The 22,059-nt window shown below is 30.9% G+C and overlaps 1 protein-coding gene across 4 annotated transcripts in view; it reads right to left on the bottom strand.

Moving 5' to 3' along the window:
- Positions 1 to 5,050: 5,050 nt before the first annotated feature.
- The window catches only part of LOC118191033 (heterogeneous nuclear ribonucleoprotein R-like), a 47,602-nt gene continuing 30,593 nt past the window's right edge, over positions 5,051 to 22,059 (bottom strand). For 2 of the 4 annotated variants that reach the window (XM_035361823.2, XM_085815443.1), the window contains exons 7-13: positions 20,115 to 20,291; positions 19,898 to 20,033; positions 19,586 to 19,791; positions 17,635 to 17,930; positions 14,253 to 14,326; positions 13,589 to 13,758; positions 5,051 to 11,736 (exon numbers count right to left, since the gene is read on the bottom strand). In XM_035361823.2, the coding sequence (XP_035217714.1) occupies positions 11,362 to 11,736; positions 13,589 to 13,758; positions 14,253 to 14,326; positions 17,635 to 17,930; positions 19,586 to 19,791; positions 19,898 to 20,033; positions 20,115 to 20,291 (1,434 nt within the window). In that variant the 3' untranslated portion in view covers positions 5,051 to 11,361. Of the gene's footprint in view, positions 11,737 to 13,511; positions 13,759 to 14,252; positions 14,327 to 17,634; positions 17,931 to 19,585; positions 19,792 to 19,897; positions 20,034 to 20,114; positions 20,292 to 22,059 lie in introns of all 4 variants that reach the window. The other 2 variants (XM_085815447.1, XM_085815455.1) reach the window with 2 other exon arrangements.

Here is a 22,059-nt window from a genome sequence, read left to right as displayed (position 1 = left end):
AAAGAAAAAGCTTAATATTTATTTGTTTACTTTATTAAACATTTCTTTCAATGTAAGTTGTTTAAGTTTTGCTTCGTTTCATGTGATAATACTTTCTCTTTAATTCTATTAAACAGACATAATTTCTTGTTCAGTTACAAAGTTCCGCCGTTCAAGTCCTATAATTGCTGTGTCAAGAACACCGACTAATTTGTCAATCGAAATTTTTTTGTTTTCAATAACCTCTGTCACTTTTCTTCGCTATCGGAAGCGAATTATAATGACGAGGAACTTGTTTTAAATCATATCAAAGACGGAGCATATCGAGATGAAATACTACATTTGGTAAGGAATTATAAGCCAAATAAAATAAAAACATCTGCGCTGAAGATAAGGATAGTGCTGATAAATCAACTTCCAATTCATTAGGCGCCCGCCGCCGAGCAGCGTGAAATTGATAAACAGATTTCGGATTTCAAAACATACTTTCGCTTTAGATTCTTTACATATTAACAAATATATATCGGAAATTCTATTTGATATAATCGAAAGTTTAAGCTTACTTTTATAAAATTGCTCTTACAGTCTGCAAAAAATAATAAGCCGGATGCAATTCGAAAATTAAGGAACAACGCAATCATGAACATTAACTGAAATAGACAATTAGATAATTTTAGGTCCATTATACATAAAATGCGCACGCGAAAACGTATTCTGCACTTGCGCAGTCGTAAAAGGTCTTACGCGCACGCGTGAACGCCTCTGCGCATGTGTCAACGTGGCGCATGCGCAGAAAGTTTTTAGTTTTGATGTCCGGATTATAGATTATTCCGAATTATGGGTGTCCGAATTAACGACTTTTGACTGTACTTTAAAACCTACAAAACATTTACACATATTTTTAATTTGAAAAATTTTAATCTGTTAGCTAATTTGCATGAATTTCCTTCTCTTTAGCATCATTTCTAATTTGTTTCAATAAACAAATCAATATTCTCACTAGCCTCTACTTCATCTCCTGATCTGTTAATGCTTCAACAATGTACCCACTGCAGAATTATTTTTTTGTCTTTATGAAATCGATTTTCTCTTCAACAAGTTTCCTCTTCACTTTAGAAATTTCAGATTTAATTAAAGATTTATGTTAATTAAAAACACGCTTGTACTGAGAATATGTAGAAGAAACTGCTCATTTTTTTTCTTTTTCCTTTCAATGAGTATTGAGAAAAAATATTAAATGATATATGGTCAAGGTTGGTGCCAGAGTACATAGTTTTTAGAATTAAGTGAAGCAGGGAGTAAAATAATTTTTGGAATTTAAGGCAAACACTGAAGTTATGTTTGGTGCACCGAACCATATATGAGGGTTGGGGCAAAAGTAATGAAAACTATTTTTTTCTTGTAGATATGTAACGGATCACAAAACGTATACGTGTCAGATGGTAGTTCTGCAGGCATAGTGTGTATGCAGAACAACAGATGGCTCTGTGGTAGCGAGGGCTCTGAAATAAGTCATTTGGCGAGTGCCGTGCAAGATGGGAGTAACCAGTGTTGAGCAGCACGCTTACATCAAAATAGCCGTTCTCCGAGGGAGAAATGCGATGGAATGTCACAGTGAATTAGTAGAACCCTTAGGAATAATGCCCTACCATATCGTACAGTAGCACGGTGAGAAGGAAAGTTTCAGCAAGGACTTGTGTCAACCACTGATGAGCAACGTTTGGGACGACCGGTGACTGTGCAGACCGACTTGGCACGTGCTGTCATTGTGGCTGAAGACAGATGATGGACATTACTGGAGTTAGAGAGGGCAAGTGGCATCGAGAAATGCACAGTCCACAGAATATGGCGTAATGAGCTAGCATTAGAATCCTTCCCCAGTCGAATTGATGGTGATCGTCGCGTATGGCGTCAAGGGTGTCTGTCTTTGATTGCCACTTTGTTCCTCATAGCAAAACAGTGACCACACAGTACTACAGGGACTTCCTGGTGCGACAGGTATGGCGTGGCGTTCGGGATAAACGTCCAGATCTTGGACAGTGCAAGACCACATAAAGCAGAGTGCGTACGGCAGCTACTCAAGACGTTGGGGATGGGAAGAATTGGAGCACCCACCGTGCTCTCCTGACCTCATTCCCAAGATTAAGGAACCAATATGTGGTACGCGGTTCGCAACACGAGAGGACATTGCTAATGCTGTGCCCCAACAGATGACCCGATTCACACATTGTGCGGCAAATGCTGAGGCTAATGGTATTCAGTGCCTCTCTCATCGTTGGCAGCATGTGGTGACAGCAGGAGACTACATTGAAGGTCTTTAGGCCCAGGTTTGTCCTATGAACTTTATGTGTATTGTGTTATCACTCTTTTGCACGGTGAAGGCTATATTGCCCTGTATACTACCGTCATAAATTCGTGTGTTGCGATATTTCAGTGCTATTCATTGCCCACACGTTGTTAAGACCTTGCCCTTTCGTCTGTATATGTCACATTTTTCAACCGGACTGGGATCTTCAAGGAAAAAAATAGTTGCCATGACTTTTGCCCCAACCTACGTAGTAGGAATCAGTTTTCAATTTCTTTGATTGCTTCAATGCTTGTGTCTAGTGGAAAGGTAAGAAAATAAGGTGCAGTTAACCTTCCAGCACGCATGCTATGCGCAAAGTTTATGACAAATTCCGTTTTTAATGCGCATTTATCACATATTGCAGCCGCAAGATGTATAAAGATGATTTCTATTCTTCCTTTCAACCCTTCTCCACATAATGGAATGTGCTAACAAGAAGTGATACAACTTTTTTTAAACTGGACTTTTGTGCTACATGGCAGCTTCTTCGTAAAAGTTCCAACAAACAGTCATGGGTGAAAATTTGGAAATTACTTTTTCTCGAATAATTTATAATCTTTTGGTATTAATTGAAATGTATAATTTTAATTTGTATAAATTCTACTCTATAATTTTTACATCGGTTCGCATGGCAAAAACAATTTGCGCAACCAGCTGATTTTGTTCGCATTCTGATGAAGAAAAAGATAGGGAAACCTTTGGATGTGAGAACAATAGCGATATCGAGATAAATAATATCAACAGTAAATCTTAACAATATTTCAGATGATACTGATATAGAAAAAAGAAATGATGATGATATTTTCTATGTTGGTAAGAATAAATATTTGAAATGGCGAAAAGAGAAGTATGCAAACTGCTCAAAGACTAAAAAAATGAACACTGTGAAAGTGTTACCTGGCCTAAAAACAACATGCCAAATAGGGTCATTTCTTAAAATGATTGATATAAATATGCTTGGTGAAAGTTTGGAATGTACAAACATAAGTTTGCTAAAAGGCAAATACTTAAGAGACAAAGACTGCACTGTTACCTCAAGCCAGCTAACACAGCATCATGCCAAAGGATCTTCCTCAAGAATTTATCTATTACTCTTATGAAAGAGCATCTTCACTGGCATGCTGAAATTCAAACACTACCTTCCATTTCAACATTTCTAAGTTGTAATTATGCTTCTTCTAATGATGAAGTGCGAGAGCAACACTCATCGAAACGAGGAACATGTAGTTTGCATTGACAGAGAAAAAAAAGAGATTATCAGCATCTATTAAATGCAAGATACACGTGCAAATGTAATTTTATTACCGAAATTACTTACATGGAATGCAATGTGAACTTCGAACATTGAAGAATCTTCAGAATTCTGTTTTACTATTTTTACTCCACTGTATTCTATTTCTAATATTACTATTCTTTATTTCCTTTTATTTCTATTTTTTAGATATAAAAATATTAAAATTAGTTTTTGTAACCAGTAAGAAGTAAATTTCCTTGCAGAAATAATGCTAATCTTACATTTTTTTCCCTACCAAGGTGAGTGTAGTTTCCGTTTTTGTTTGTCTATACTTGCCTTTAACGAGTATTAAAATTAGCTAGGATTTTAAAATATAGTTATCAAATAAAAAATTTTTAATTTTCTATAATGAAATACATTATTCCCTTTCCACCTGACTAATATAAAATAAACATTTAAAAATAATTTACTTTCATTTCAATAGGACATCATATGTATTTTGCAATAATAAGCTTATTATTTCTTAACAAAATCATTATCAATATTCACTCATTTCTGTTTTTCTTTTCCATGCCAAAAACTGTAAACTACCAGATGTCGTAAAAAATATGACGCGCACAAGCTCGTTAAACGTGTTACGAGAAAGTCATCTGGGACCAGAAGGAAGAACATTCAAATAATTTTTTTCATTGTCCTTCCAAAAATTCTGCAAAAGAAAAGAAATTTGTTGCATATTTCCTTTAAAATCATATTCGTTATGTATTAATACTATGAAGAGATTTCTCATTTTATCAAAATTTTACGGAATTGTAGTTTTATGAATCTTGCCTTCAAATACACCTTCGACGATGCAAAGTCTAAAAATCCAAGTCTATCTCTATCAACTCTGAAAAAAAAGTGCCAGAAGATTTTTTTTAGGGGGGAGGATTATTTTTCAAGAGGAAATTGGCACACATTTAAATATTTTGAAACAATTGCATGGGAAAACACTCATGAAAAATATTAAAAAAAAAAGGGGGGGCAAATGAAATTAATTTTAAAATAATTCCAGTACCTTTTATTATTTCTTAGAAGTGATTCAGAAAATGTACTTTTATAGTATTTATTATTATTCTATTTTAATGCAATTTATGCCATAGTGAGTTTTGCGCACCTGCTTATTCATTTCAAAGGTTTACTAGCTAGTAAAGATTACTGCAGTATATATTCTAGAACTGTACTATCTGTGAAATTCACCGCAATAACCATCTCTTGATGCACAGAAAAAATGAATGCATCATTATTGAACTATTTAGGGATAACAATTAAATTTTTGTGAAATAAATGTCTTAACACAAGATCACCATACAAAGCATGTGAAGTAAAACTATTTAGGAATAATGTTACGATTTCTTATACAATCTCTTCCCATGATTCACTGTCTCCCTTATGCCCCCCACAACATTATCCCATTATCCAAAAGTTCCCATATAACAATACACATACATGAGTTAATGTAAAATTGTTTAATAAATTTCAACAATTAAAACCAAGCTGGTTTATTCCAGACAAGTTTTACAAGATTATTTATTTTCACATAAGGGCATAGCCACCAGATCAGGGGGAATCAAACACAGTTCAAAAAAGTTATAATAACATTAGAAAACAATTTTTTTCCCCATTTCAAAATATTGCCAGAATACAACAGCTATAAGAGAAAAGCTGGCGAATGCAGGACTAGAAAACTATAAAAAATAAAGTGAAACGATTTGAAAAACATTCCACAATGCAAAGAGCGCATCTTTTTTTTTTTAAAACACTTTTGAACAGTTGTTTACAAAAAACAATTTCTCAGAAAGGTTTTAAAATGTGTTCATCCAAAGTTGCTCCATACAGCATACATAACCCACTGATCAGTACTCAGAAAAGAAATACTTGCCCAAGAACAAGTAACAGCCAAATGAAATTGCACATGCATAAAAGAAAGTATCTGCAAATGGATCAAAGATCTTGCTAACTATAACTAGTTCAAATTCCATATCTTAAAAGCAGGTAGTTTTATCTATATACTTTTGATTATTTATATTCAGAAGTTAATAAAAATTTCTACACAATTTGTTGATACAATCAAACACATAAATTTCATACATGATTTTCCAACAAAAAATACAGACAGTAAATATTAAGCTGATTTTGTATATAAAACAACCTGTTACCATACATAACCACCATATTAGCAGTAATGTAATTGAATAAATGTACTAAATAAAATCCAGTTTTACATCATTTTACATAAAATCACACGTCAAAATTAATAAACATAACAAAATACTAATATGATGATTTTAAGATATTTGAAAATGCTGAGCCAAAATTCAATCTAAATTATAACTAATCTCCAGTACTTTCAAATTATGTGCACAAACACCATGGGACAAATTTTAAGCACACCAAGAAATAAAAATCAGTGCCTTAATGGCAATCATTTTCACCATAAATGGTACCTAATGACGACCATTAACTAATTCTCTTAGTGCATTTTGATATTGTTTTCAAAGCTTATACATGCATATAAGATTATACAAGCATTTATAAAAACATACAACAATCTAGTAATCAGATTTTAGTTCAAAAATTTTACACCACAAAACCACACATTTAACTTGAAAAGGGAGTTAAGAATTTCTTGGCTATTTTTAATTCACACAACAATGATAATTTAACTAACAATATGTACTGCCACCATTAAAGCATAATTTACGAAAGCCAAAATATTAACAATAAAACCATATATTATAATAATGACAAGAAGATTAAAGATACTACATGGTTGAAAAATTCATATAACACAGAATGTATATTTAAAGATACTATTAATGGAGAAAAAGGTTGAGTAATTGAATTACAAATATATGATTAAATTTGTTTTCTTTTACATGATGACACATGTAAAATTTTTCATTTAATCAAAAAAACAAAAAATACACAAGCATATTTAGTGCCAGTTTAAAATTTCTGAAATTTTTAACATGCTTCAAACGGGTGCTACACAATTCTATTTAATACAACATTAAGAATTTAACACAAAAACCTTTTTCTCCATACATTTTTCGTTATTTAAATTTGTCTCTTAAAAGAGTTACACCTAAAAACACAAATTCATCATTAATTTCCAAACATTCAGATTTTACATTTGGTTTGGTAATTCTTCAACTCTTGCAATAAAATTGAGTCCAATACAAGAGAGAAAAGATTATGTCACTTAATGCTTGAACATGAATCTCTGTAGTCTGGTCATTTAAATTTCCATATGTTACGGTAAATAATCATAGTCCAGATATTGGGTCTCCAGAAGATCAAATGTCATTGCACATTTATGATGAAATCAGTCGCAAATAAGCAATAGAACAGTAATTTGATCAAGCAGAGTAAATTCCATTACTTGATATTTATTTTTTTTACAAGTGCAGACAAAACCTAAATACAGCATGTCTTAGGTGCCTGTGCGAAAACAATTATTCACAAACCTAAAGCCTTGTTAATTCTGGTCTGCTTTCTTGTATATATAGTCTGTCAACATGGAAGTGAAGACAAAATGTCATTCATAAATGTAGTTTATCAGCTGCCATTATCAGGAAAATTAAAATAAAATCAGCACAGTCATTAGTACTGCACTTTTCGTAACAAATTCAGCCTATTTTCTGCAACGGTATATTACAGAAAATTTGACTTCAGAATTTCGTTTTAGATACTGGATAACAAAATATCGCTCTTAACATATATTTTAAGTTATCTCTCATTTTTATTCTCTTAGTATGTACTCCTTTCAGCTATTAGATATAAAAAACAAACTTTTGATCTTACAAAAGATATGCAGTCTTATTTGGATGTGTGTAAGTGCTAAAAAGTCACAAATCTTGTATATTAAATGATCCAAAAAACATGGACAAAACCCACAATTATTAACACATTATATAAAATGAATACTAATAACTGCACCATTAGAAGATTTAAATCTCCATATTTTTATAAAAAAAGGTGACTAAATATACTTCAACATTTCATTTTTAAATATATACATATAAAATTGGTGGGCAAGAAACTGTCACGTATAAATACAGAGAGGCTTAGATAAAATCTACAAAACAAACTTGAAGTGAAACCTAAACCTCTCGTTTTGCATGATGAAATATTGAAAAAAGAATATTAAATTTAATTGCCTATTAACAAGTGATACCACTTCCTGGAAAATATCAGCTAAATTGTTTTTGAAACCATTTAAAAATTCAGTCATGATTAGTGGAAACAGATTACATAACCCTCAATACTATCTGACGGAAAGCATATGAACTAGATCATGAGATGATACTTTACCATGTTCAAACTAAAACCAAATGCATGTTTTTTTTTTTCCCAATCAATAACATCATCCAAATCAATTTTCTTTTTGTTTTCAATATCTAATGTTGCTTGGCTTTTTATAGACAAACTAGTGAGTACTGTCGTAGATCATTTTTAAAGCATAGCACAAAATTATTCATAGTGCCAAGCCTTTAGGAAGACACTATTTTTTAATGTAGATTTCTACAAACGATTTCAGGTAGAGCTTTAATCTTCAATAGCTCGACACTCATCTGATACATAATTTACATGTCACTGTTGAGTGTTTATATGGTCTCGATATAATTTAATGTGTCACAGCTGCTCAATAGGACAGTATTGCATACTAAAGCAATAATATCTGCACATTGCAATAAGTTAAACAACAATTATCAATGTCCATTTTTAGGAAATTTGAAATTCCTAATGAGCTCTTCAATTTGAAAAGTTTCTTCAATAATGCATATTTTAATGCATTAACTGTTTACATTTTGACACTGTTAAGATAATCACAACTACTAACTACCACATGAAAATTAATGTCAATGACACAATTTAAAGTCAATTGCACAAAAGTTGTGCTTTGTAAACACTGTTAATAAACATGATATAAGTTTGAAATAGTAATAAAATTCTAAATCACCATAATACAAAATAATGCTGCAGCATATATTTTTTAGCAACAATAGTATGATATCTAACATAATACATGTCAATTCATTTTAAATGAAGAGCATTTCATTATCAATAACATGTACAAAGCTAAAAAGTAGGGAAAAACACCAGTAATTGTACCGGGAATTAACAGCACTAACATCAACTATCGCTAATCACATTCTTTAATATTTTTAAAATATATTGTAAACCTAACAACTACTCCCAGGAGATACAATATCTTAAATCTGATTTGTACACAAAGCTCAAATTTGTTTCCCTTAATCACATAAAACATTTACAAAAGCATTTTTCTTCTCTTAGGCATTAACCAAGACCATTTCCATTTAACTAACTAATGCAAGAACTTAAAAAATTGAATGGGTAGGATGTCCAAATTTCACTTTATTCTGGAAATATTTACTTGTTGCCAAATGCAAGCTTAAAACACGATTAATTTTATGTCGATACAAAATTTCAATACTCAGATATCAAAATGGCTCATCCAAAAAATACTTTAGTCAACCTCTGCTCTTATAATGAATTAGCTGCTTCCAAAATTCCATCAAAAACTGCAGTGAAAGAAGTTAATTCATTATTATAATTAGTTTTCCAATAAGGTTTCAAATAAATTAAACATGAGATTATTTACAAAAAATTATATAAAGCATTTACAAATGAATTACTTTTACATTAAATGCATAGTCCAATATCATCCATAATCCAACACGAATAATTTCTTTATAGAAGCAAGAACAATTCACAGAATCTTTCTAAATGATGGTATAATGAAAATGATTGTTGCAAGTTTTTTCAAAACTTTTGTAACACTCAACTTTTTCAGCATCTCCTTTGCATTTTAAACCAAATCAAGAAATCTAGCCCATTTGGAAATTTAACTGGATTAATTCTCAAAAACTCTGCTGCTATTCTGATGAAAACTTTTTAAAAAAAAATAAAGGTAATTACTAAATGAGAAGAACTCAAAAACCATTAAAAAAATCTCATGTCTAATTTCTCACGGTAAAAATTTTTCTGGAGCATCTTTAATGTGAGCATTTTCTATTCCTTTCAGTAGCATATGAAAATAATCTACATACTGAAGATACCAAAATGCAAACCTTGTGTGGCTCTCATTTAGCATAAATTCAAAATCATGAAAGTATTTAACATCTTAAAAATTAATTTTTCACTGTAAGCATGAACAAAGAGTATAATATTTTATGTATTTAAAACACACAAATATAAAAGCAACTGACACTTGCTCAATGCCCAATACAAGAACTACACATATCAGAAAAGGTTCATTCTGTCAACTTCAAGAACAATCATTGTGAAAATGTTTGCTTCAGCAGGAAAATTGACTATGAATTACTTAATAATTCAGAAATATTGCTTAGAAGCTCCCACTTTGGAAATAAAATCATTCTAGCAGTTGAGAGTCTGAAATATTTAATTTTATGACACTGATAATGAAATTTTGCTACATATTTTCACTTTTTAAAATGAGGTGCTTCATGATTAGTTACTCTGACAATGTGTAAAAAAAAAAAATTATAAATATAATTTATCAAAATTCTGAGCATTGTTACAATGAAAATAGAAAAACTTATAAGCTCAGGTAATGGTTTCGTACCCAGCTAACTTTTCCTTTTTTATACATAAGTATTTTGATAACCACACTCTTCTTTGCACAAAATTATTCTGCATGAATACTGTTCAGTTTGCTTCAGAAGAAAAATAATTCAGAGATATCCAGAAACAAAAAGGGGGAACATGTGCCTTTATAATTCTCTGATTTAAAAAAAAAAAAAAAAAAAAAAAAAAATCAGCTTCCCCAACTAGTTGTCCTATTTATTTGGGCAATTCTACACTATTTTAACAATTTGGAAAACAAAGTAATAGCCATTTAATTCTTCTAATACCACATTTTAATTCTAATTTAATTTGTGAAATTAAAACAAATTATGAGTACATTTTCAAATTTTCAGAGTTATTGACACTCATATTTGGTAGCTATTGCATTCCCAAATAAGCTATCACAGTAACTGGCAGTGATGCTGGTTTGCCTCATGAAGACCAATTATATCACACCCTTAAAGAGCAAAAACATACAAAAAATTACAGCAACATAAAAACTATTAGCAAAATACACTGAAGCACACATTCTCAAAAGCTGCAACAAAAAAACAATGCTTTGAATAAAACCTTTTTCAGAATAATCACAACAGTATTTTTTTTTTAATACACTAAAATAAAAACAGTAAAAAGTAATTTTATGACTTACCAAGAAAGGAAAAATGAATATAAAAAGAAAAATATGAACAGCTAAAAAGCATATATCCATAAACTTAACAACTCCTAACTCTGAGAATCAACTAGTCATACAAACAATATTCTTTCAATAATATGTCAACAGGTAAACACGAAGGATGCTGCAAAACGCACAAGATTAAAAGCTGTATACAATTTTTCATGCAAATTACATTAATTACTATCAGCCATGTCTAATTTTCTGGCATTGTAACAACTGCAATTTTGTACATCACAAAAGAGAAGAGGTCTGGGCAGGAATAACAGGCAAAAACACATCCACCAAAAGCAGTAATACCATCATCTAACATGTGTACTAGGAAGATTGCTCCCCTCCCCCCTTTAAAACAAGGACACTTCCTCTTCAATGAAAAATGCTGTTTGGCTTCTCAAAACAGTCAATCAAAAGTCAAGTATAAAAAACAGTATTAGAGTTTGTGATGAATTTTTTTTTTGTTTGTTTAAGTCAATTAAATTAGCCCCACTGCTGGCCATATGAGTCCTGGTACCAATGTGTGGGATTCCCCGCTGTCCTGTTACGATAGCCATTGTATCCAGTGGAGTTCAGAGGTTGCTGGGGAATGGGGTGGCTGCCCCACTGCCCAGCCCCACTATTCTGGAAGCGGCGCTTTGAGTCCCCTTGGTTTTGGTGGCTCGCCGTGTCAAATTTCCGCTTACCGACCAGGCTTCCCCTGGGGATGGCCCCATGAAGGTGAACCGGGATGGGACCAGGTATTCCACGGGACACTCCACGGGTACCTCGGCCGAGGGGCGGAGGGACTGGAACTCTGCCACGAGGAGTTGGGGGGCCAGCGCCGCGGCCACGGGGAATACCACGGCCAGCCCGAGCCTAAAAATGCAATGATTAAAACATTTCAAAGTTCAGATTGAATTGTAATGGAATCACTTCATAACAAACATAACTGTCCTCTATCAATATGCATTAAAATAAATATTTCAATTTTAAGCAAATATGAAAGATATATAAGACAAAAAATTATAAACATATTAACCATACAAATTTTAAATACATAGCAGTTAACAGATTTACTATCTCAAGTCAATAATTTATTCTTTATAAAAGTAAAAAAATAAATGTTACTAGGTAATTTCACGCAAAAACTTTTTTAACTTGCATATATTTCTCAGATTAATTTTTAAAATATTTTTTATTCCATTTCTTCTATTTAAGTAAACACATTACATTAAAATATGTCAAACGATCAAGAAGCAATTCAATCCACATTAAAAAAAGAATGATTATATTCATCATTTTAATGCTGTTTAATAAGAATTCAATTTTAAAGAAAAAAATAATTTAATTCAGCAGCATATCAAAACTTTAAAATTTATTAACACATACAGCCCCCCCCAAACAAAACACAGTGCAATTACAATCTTATTGCATTAGTGATTCGCAACACATGATTAAAAAAACTGAAAATCTATTAATACACTTCAAAATAAATATTTTTAATTTAAGACATGCAGAATAAATGTTATTAAAAAAGCAAATTACAACTTTTTTAATGAAGCACAGCCATCCCTCTAATCAAGTAAATTTGGGATACAATTATTTTAATGATTGAAACTGCATAATATTTCAGGGGAAAATAAAAATCAAAAGTTTTACATTAAAAAAAATCCTGAACAATTTTTTAAGCATATGAATGTTATTTTTAAATAATTATGTTTTATTAACAAGAAGTAAACTTTGGAGAAATTTACCTTTGTTTATATATTAATTTTACTAATAATCAACATAACAAGGAAAAGGCATTTTAATCTTATATTGATTGCAATACTTTTACAAATATTAAATAAAACAACCATGACATGCTGGGTGAATATAAATTCCCATTAGCACATAAAAGTTTTATTTTATCCTACTCCAAAATTTTGAAGATTTTATTTTTCATGATTTTTCACCAAACAGTTTTACTCATATAACAAAAATTATAATCAATTAAGTTTACTCAAATAAGTTTTACTCATATAACAAAAATAATAATATAATGACAGTTTATTTTACTAATTTTAAAAAATGAACTACTAACTATATTTGTATTATCAAGCACTCAGAAACTCTTCAATTAAATAAAAAGGTTGTGTAAATGCCTAAGAGCGAAGCATGAAGCCCCCCCCCAAAAAAAAGAGGTTTAGTTCTCAAAACAGAATATTAAACAAATTACAGTCATTAACAAGGAATGGCTGTACTCATGTCTCATAAAATTACTACTATTTCTGAGAGCAAGACAAATACATAAGTATCTAACAAGCAAGAGCACACAAAGAAAGCATAACACAGAAACAAACAAAACACTATCATATCCGAGCTATTTTTTTATCAAATTTTAGATATCTTAATTTCAAATTCGGACTGAGATGTTAAAGACGAGTGTTAGATGATACACAGAGGCCGAATAGCAGAGACAGCAGAGTAGTAGCATTAAAGTTACCGGCAGATGCACAAAGCAGTTTTAGGATAATAGAAGACAAAAAATAAAAAAGAGGAAGAAGAAACACGGAGTTCTGCCTAAAAACATTAGTCAGCTCGGATATGATATTTCTCGAGGGAGGACAGTGTCTTTAAATATAAATGGTACTACGAGACACTTGACCAACCTCATGAGTTTTGTTCCTAGTGGAAACTGTAGCTAATGATGAACTATCGAGGACAAGACTCCAGCAACATAACCCACCCTCTCAGGTCCAGCGCGGGCTCGGCCGACCGGTTCCCTGGGACGGGGTGCTGCTCCATATCCATAGTCATAATAGTCGTCATAGCGGCCGCCATAATAATCATCGTAGTAGGGGTCGGCGGCGTAGCCTCCCTGATAGTCACCATACCCGTAGTAGTCGTAGTCATAATCTGACAGAAAGCAATAAGCATTGTGGTTTCGATTGATTTGGTTGGTGACTGTCAATTTCAACTCATTAATAAAAATATTTTTGAAATATTAAGCTCAGAAAGCTACAAAATAATATATAGCTGCTTGATGCATTAAAAAATTATAAACATTTAAAAAAAGAGATAGCTATTAAATACAAAATTACATACTAATTTTAGCATAATGTTTAAGCTGATCAAATGCATAAAAGAAATGAACTTATTACATTATATGTATATTTAAATTTTATCATACAAAGTTAATATTCAGCATAGTTAAGCAAAATCATTTGGCATATAAGTGGGGAATATATTTTAAAAGGGAAAGGGGAAATTTGCAAGCAAAAAGAACTGAATAATGCTGTAAGCAATGCACAGTTGGAGAAAAGAATGAAAGCTAAGTATAAATTTATTACAAGAGTGTAAAAAAGCACACAAGTTATCAAAAGAGGCCAGATTATAAATGGCATACTTACCATAAGTGCGAGCTGCAGGCAATGGTAACCTAGCTCCTCTGCCACGAGGTGGAGGAGGAGGGATACCCATCATCCTAAAATAAGCAAATGTAATTTTTAAACAATCTCATAACTTAAAAACAAGAAAGTTTTATTTACTTCCCATAAACAGAAAAATTACTACCTTAGATAATTTTACAAAATACTTTTACCAGCAGCTTTATTACAATATAGGACTGAGATTAGGGTTAATGACGGGTGCATCTGGAAACACACCTGAAATTTTCTGGTTGCTTGAGGAAAGTTAATGAGCATTATAAAGCAACAAAGAAAACTGTTTGGAACATCAAAGAGGTGAAAAAAAAAAAAAAAGTAAGATGACAACACCGCAATGCATGCTGTACGCCAAATACGATTTAAAAGGGGAAAAAAAAAAAAAAAAAAAAAAAAATTGTGAAATGGGTAAAAAAAGGTTACCAAACAAAGATCACGAGATTTTACAGCATGCAATGTAAAAAAAAAATGGTTTTCATCTAGATAGGAGGAAATCTCACATGTACAGTATATATTTCATCCACTGCATTTGTATTTTAAAATTCAACAGTGTTACAATAATAATAACAGGATTTTATAAGAACAAATTAATTACTTAAACTTCTTACTGGAAAAGTTACTGTAGTGCAAGTCCTAGGATCTGACTATGTACATTGAAAACCTTATTGCTCTAGATACTGTTGTTTTTCTGCAATGCGAGGAACATGTACACATACATATTCTTTGTTATTTAATAATGGACATTACTAGATTAAGATTCTAAAGCAATAAAACTTCATGCAAATGTTAACTTATTTACAGCAAATGAAAAATTAGTTGTGTAAAATTTCTCGACATATCAGGTGTAACAAACATTGGTAAATCATTAAAAAAAATCAATGATTGCCATTTAGGAAGAGGGGAATCAACCACAAGTTATTCTAATTTACTCACAAACTTTACCCTCATAGCAAATTAAAATGACTTCAAATATCACAAATTTTGAAATCTATCAATGTCAGTTTTTGTGGTATCAAAATCAAACATTTTGTTTTCTATTTTTTCTTACGAGTGTAAAATTTTCTTTATTTACATATTATCCTGCCAACTATGCAAGTTGGCAAAGATCCCACCAAAGTTGCACCAATCATTTATGTAGAGTTCTAAAGGAACTGATGCCTCTTTAATTCCATAAATAAGCAATGTTCGACTAGCTACGTTTTTTAAACTTCATAAAAAGATTTTTATCAAATTATATTATTTTGTTAGGCCTTTTGATTTTACCAGAAGCTCCATTTAGACACTATCAGCACAAACTTCATACAGTTAATTGCTCCAATCTCTGTTTTGGTAACCACATTCCACAGTTCGTACACATTTCGGCACACGGAAATTAAGTACTTTTAAGGACCATTAATGAAAAAAAAATTAACGACCTATGAGCAAATGGGAACTGAATAAATTCAATAAAAATGATTACCTATGCCCGAACTTCACGTTTGTAATACGCAGAGATGGAATTAGCTTTGATAAGACTCTAAGCTATTTGAGATATGGGGCAATTTATGAGTCTGTTATACTATATTTTAATTTGGGGGGCCCCTAAGAAATTGGGGCCTAAGTTATAACTTGCATAGCTTATACATAAATCCTGCACTGATAATACCATCCTAAAAATAAAATAGATCAGTAAGTAGGATGCATAATTATTAAACATGAACTAACTGATAAGTTTGAGAATAAAATAAACTTTATGAAATTTATCAAGTAGCATTAAGTATTTTACACTCATAATAGTTGGAAATATTTGCAAGAAAATAAGTGACATTTTATTTACATTTTACTAAGTTAGCTTTATGTTGATTTTTTTTTTTTTAATGTCTCATTTTATCACACAGTTGCCCAGTCTAGAGGTTTAGTAAATAGCAGGTAGATTTTATGTCAAGCGGCATAGCTTAAAATTAGAAGTAAGATCATAATCAACATAATTCATAACAAAAGACTGGATGTTGTCCCTGCTGTTGTTTGCCTTCAGAAAGACCTGCTGATTGGAAGAAACCTGAAAGGCCTTATGTAGGCACGGTTGGCAAGTTTTGAAAGTAACTAGATAAGCAGTTACTTATAGCTAATTAAATTAGGTAGTTAGATAACCTTAGTCACTATGGATTTACATGGCCACTATCAAATTTTATTTATTTTTTAACAACATTTGTTAAAAAAAAAGCCTATTAAAATCACAATCCAATAAAATTTAACAATTTAAAATACATGTAATTTATGACATTGATTCTTAAATGATACTAGGATAATTACACATTTAATGCTACAAAAGACTTATGTTTTGTAACAAGAACACTCAACAAATATTTATGAGTCTTTAATTTGAAGCTTTCCAGATATTTTGTCTAATTTATATCAATTTACTTCTCTTTAAGCATCTTTTCTAAGATTCAGAAATTTGTCACAATACGCAAACCTAGTGTTCTCACTAGTTTTTGCATGCTTTATCTCCTAACTTGTCAACCTTTTCAATACACCTATGAGGATTTACTTGATTTAGTTAAAGTTAAATAGTCCAAAACCCCCGACAGACGTGAAGCAAATTATGTCTGAAAGTAACTACAATGCCAGACAAAGGTTTAAATAAGCTTCTTTTATTTAAAAGAACTTAAAACATAGAGGCATGTTCTGACGCTAACAAAAAAAAAAAATAATAATAATAATAATAATAATAAATAAATAAATAAATAAAATAAAATAAAAAAAGGGGAAAATGAATTTTGAAATGTTTATGTTCCACTTCTTGCTTAGAAACTTGAGTATACTATTGTTTATATTAGAAATAGGAACAAATTATAACCCATTCAAAAGGTAACCATATATGAAATGTCAATGAATCGCCAAAAATATATTCCTTCAAAATGGCAGTCATAAAAACATACAGAAATTTCTCATGATTAAAATTAAGCTTCTGCCAATTTTTGGCCAAAATTAAGGACTTTTAAGGACCAAAAATCGATTCTAAAAGAACCTAAGGACTTGAGGACCATATGAACCCTGCATTCAGATGACAGAATCATGTCCATTAATAGTTTTTTTTTTTCTTCGGGGGGGGGGGGGGGGGGGAAGAGAAATGGTATAGTCCCATAACTTTGTAAATAATTCACAATTTGCTTCCTTTTTCTTTTTTTTAACAGACTAAATTTTAAATATTTAACTGTACATCACATTATTCAAATTTTAAATACTTTATTCAATGATGAAGGAAAATAATTTACTAAATCTTCATTCTGAAAAACAATTCATTACATCTGTTTTTAAAATAAGGATTTATTAAACATGCTTTCATATTTTGGTTAAAAAAACTCACATAGCTCGCTGTTGCATCATCTGCATCATTCGTCTTTCACGATTACGCAAAATTTCTTCTTTCTTCTTTTTGTCTGATGGGGGTTTGGCGAGAGAGACTTGCATAGGGGCACCACCAACTTCTTTTCCATTAAGAGAATTCATAGCTTTGACAGCATGATCTCTGTCATCGAAATGGATGAAAGCATAGTCTTTGATTTTTTTTACTCTTTCAACTTTTCCATAAGCTTCAAACATTTCTTTTAATTTTTCTTCAGTAACATCAGCAGTTAAATTTCTAGCATATAAAACTTTAACCTTAAAGAAAGTAAAAAAAAATTACACTGTAAAACCAGCTTCATAACACATTAATTTTTAATACTGTATGAAATAAAACTGGATTGCCACATTAAAATAATTTCTATAACAAATAAATATATCACTTTCAATGAACCCGCAGTTTTCTTTATAATGCAATAAACATAGCAACAAAAAAGCCAATTCAAACTAGAATAAATTAAAATATGTAAATCTTAACACATCTTTTAGAAGTGCAGAAAAATTTCAGTTCCAGCAATGTAACTACAATGGGAAAGGGAATACTTCTGAATCAATCAGTTCAATGGCAAATTTTAAGTTAAACTATTATTTATATTCTGTGGCAGCTCAAGCTATTAAATTTTAAACAAAATAATAATAATAATAATAATAATAAGGGCAGAGCACAATTACTTCCAAATCCAAAATCGGAATTGAAATATCCTTCAACAATTTTTTGAAAGTGTTATCATTTATCTTACTAATAATATATTGCAGACTTTAACAGGGTTGCCAATCAAACAGAATAAAATTACCTGACTTTTCCAGGTGCATTTAAAGAAAATTCCAGTATACTCATGTAGTCAGTGTTGGCTGTGCTGAGAGGTAATTATGGTACCACTTGAAAACACAAAAATTTACAAATTACATACAACTTATCCCCAAAGCATTATGATTACAACTATAATAGTTGTTTTCTCCACTGAAGACAGATTAGAATCTACCCAATCTGGATTAAAAAATGTCTTCCCTTTTTTTTTGACATTTTGCAGCTAAACGAAAGAAATCTATTTAATGATATTTTAAAATAAATTCAGGTATTTTATATTCGTTTAGCAGCATACATAAGCAAAAAATGTCTGCATTAAATTTCATTATGATATGTCATAACACTGCTAGATTTAGTTTCAGGAGTATGCCAAAGAAAGCTGTTTGAAATCTGAACTAATAATAAACTTAGAAAGGAAGAAACCACATTAAATGTAATCAATGGTATTTTAGCAAATATAATTAATTATATTAAATGGTTAACCTAGATGATTAATTACTATTTTTTTTATTTTATTGCAAAATGACAAAGAAGGTAATAACATTTTTAAGAAAAGGGGGTTAAGATTTTGCGGTAAAATTTTAGTATATGATACAGTCTTAGCACGATTTTGAAAACTGTTGCGAACACCAAAATGTCCTGTTTACTGCTCATCATAATGTTGCCAAATCCTCTATATACTAGGATTAAACCAATTTTGTTTCATAGGAGAATGGGAAAGTATTTCCTTTTGTTCAACACACACTGTACATGTGCATGTGAATCTCTCGATTTTCAAGGTTACTGGAAACCAAAGTTGCTGGAAACCTGCAAAGCAGGTCTTCTTTGATCAAGAATCCTCTATAAATTTCATAGATCAGAATGTTGATTTGTAAGAATTTCATGTTCATCAATGTTTCTAAAGTAAAACTATAAAACTGCACTTTTATGATTTCGGCACCATTTTTTCTTAACATATAAAACTTGGTGATGAAACCTTAAAACAGTGCAGGAAAATAACATTTAAAAAATTTGACATACAAGATTAAATAAGAATAAGAATGGAGATTAAACAGTGCAATTCAAACAGAATTCAAAATAAGTGATGAATTTTTTAAAAACTTACTTTAGACATAGTTTCTTCATCTGGTTCTTCTTGGGGATCAGCCCAATCAACAATGATATCGCATCCCCACACTTTGATACGCCCCGTACTTAATCTTCTTTTAGCTAATGATGCAGCTTTATGAGAATCATATTCCAAAAAACAGAATCCTCTATTTTTTTTCTTATCATCTGGTGAACTATAAATTATAACTTCTGTCAAACCAGCTAAATGAAAAAGGAAATATGACTTTTAAAACAAAAATCATATAAAATACATATATACACTTAATACAAAAATACATTTATAAATAATTTCATGTATGCAACTTACGGGCATGTTTGGTAAATTCTTCAAAGAGCTCATCTTTTCCTCTATTTTTTGGAATGTTTCCGACAAATAATCTATGATTATTTATAGACACAGTAACACCAATAAATTTACCTTTCCTTATTTCATAATTATCCAACTATGGAGAAGAAGAAAAAAAATTTCATTCAAAGGACATGGAGAAAGACATTATATTAATAATAACTTAAAACTAACATACCTGTTTAACTGCATTTTGTGCACCATTTTTGTTTTTAAAAGTTATGAATGCATAACCACGATTTTGGCCAGTCAAGGGATCCATCATGAGACGCAGATCCCATAGTGGTCCACATTTTTCGAAAAGTGGAATAAGCTCATCTTCAAAAATATCTTTTGGAATTTTTCCAACAAATATCTATTAAATGAATAAAAACTTTAAAACAATACACACACATTATTATTTCAATTTATATAACACAGTATACGCAGTAATAGCAAAGAACTGCCGTTTCAAAATATGACAGATTGGTAATATAAATCGTCAGTTTACAACTAAGAACTTAACTATTTCATTTTGGAAAGTGATTACACATATAAAAAATTCTCAACCTGTAAATTTCTTCACATATTTAGAGATTCTGATAACTTCATACATTTATACAAATCCAGTATTAGATCATACTGTTGTCATAAAATATCTTTTTGCTAAGCAATCAATTTACTTCGAACTTGGTTATTTTAAACTAAACAAATATGCACGTGTCCATCAATATCTGAATTATCTGCTAGAACCATGTGCATGTGTGCCATAAATATTGGGGTGATGCACAAGCAAATTACTAACGTTTTCCATCACTTGCAGAAATATCCAACATGAATGTAGAAGAACAATGTGCACTCATCAGCAGTACACGGAACAAGTGGTATGAAACGTCTATTAGACATCTGAGATCTGATCAAAGTGTTAATAGCTGGCATGAGCAATAAAATTTGGCTAAGCAAATTCCAAAAATGATACAAATTTGAGATTATTTTGATAGGTATAAATCTAAGAAATGAATATGAATCAGGGTTCATACCTACATTTTAGTTAAAAAAATAAGCACCTATAAGAACTTTTCAAGCACATTTTAAGGAAAAAAATAAGCACCTGTCTAATGAATTATATTTTACACAACTGCATAACCTTAAAAGAAAAATTAGACTTGTAATTTAAAATATAAGCAATGCAATATTTATTAAGAAAATGAGCATTACCTCAACCATGGAAAACAATTAACTTTTTTTTTTTTAAATTTTAAATGACAGTCCAATTTACAGAATTAGTTTACAATGAGAAAAAAAAAAAAAAAAAAAAAAAAAAAAAAAACCATGCAGAACTAAACTATATTACAAGATTTAATGATGAAATTGTAATGTAGCGCGCTCCCAACCTGCACGCAACAATAGTGGTGACTGCTATGAACTGGAAGGTACACAAAGTCTTGAGAAGGGTTTAAATCACTTTTTATTCAACTTTAGAAATTACAGACGCGTGCTCGACGCTCACAAACTACGCCGACCCGGCGGTAAAATACAAATAAAAAACTAAAAATGAATAATAACAAGTGACTACCTACGAGGCTCTCTAAACGTAACTAACCTAACCGCATTCTAAGATACAGCTGATAATTCAGCAAGCTTCTGAATATCACATTGAAAGATTTAACTATCTGCCGAGGCAAGTACACAAGCCGAAACGTATGGTTCTTCAATTTCTAACTAGCCACCTCCACGCTCGTGAAGCAAGAAAGCACCTTTCGAACTTGTTTCCCTTCTATTTAACTCAGAATACTTCCACTGACTATTTTGAATACTTTGCACGTTCTACTAAAATTTACATACTCTGGCATTGGCAATTCCAGGGGAAAGTAAGGCTTGACAAGAAAGATAGTTTAAACTTAAAATAAATGTTAGTTAAAATAAATATAAACCCTACAAAATTTCAGTTCAAAATATAGAAAATAAATAATAGTAAGCCATATCAATTGTATTCGTTTGGCACCTAATAAAAAATACAATTTATTTTTCCACTAATATTAATATTTAAATAATTTAACTTAAATCAAAATTCTGAACAATTTCTAAATTTTCATTGCATAACAGTTTTCCCTTAACATATATTCCAAGCAAAGTAATTTAAG

This window comes from Stegodyphus dumicola, chromosome 1 (genome assembly GCF_044657685.1).
Source record: "Stegodyphus dumicola isolate Sdum_Otavi_A_Nest chromosome 1, ASM4465768v1".
NCBI lineage: Eukaryota > Metazoa > Arthropoda > Arachnida > Araneae > Eresidae > Stegodyphus > Stegodyphus dumicola.
The sequence above is the reverse complement of the archived record's forward strand: the minus strand, read 5'-3'. Positions and strand labels throughout refer to the sequence as shown.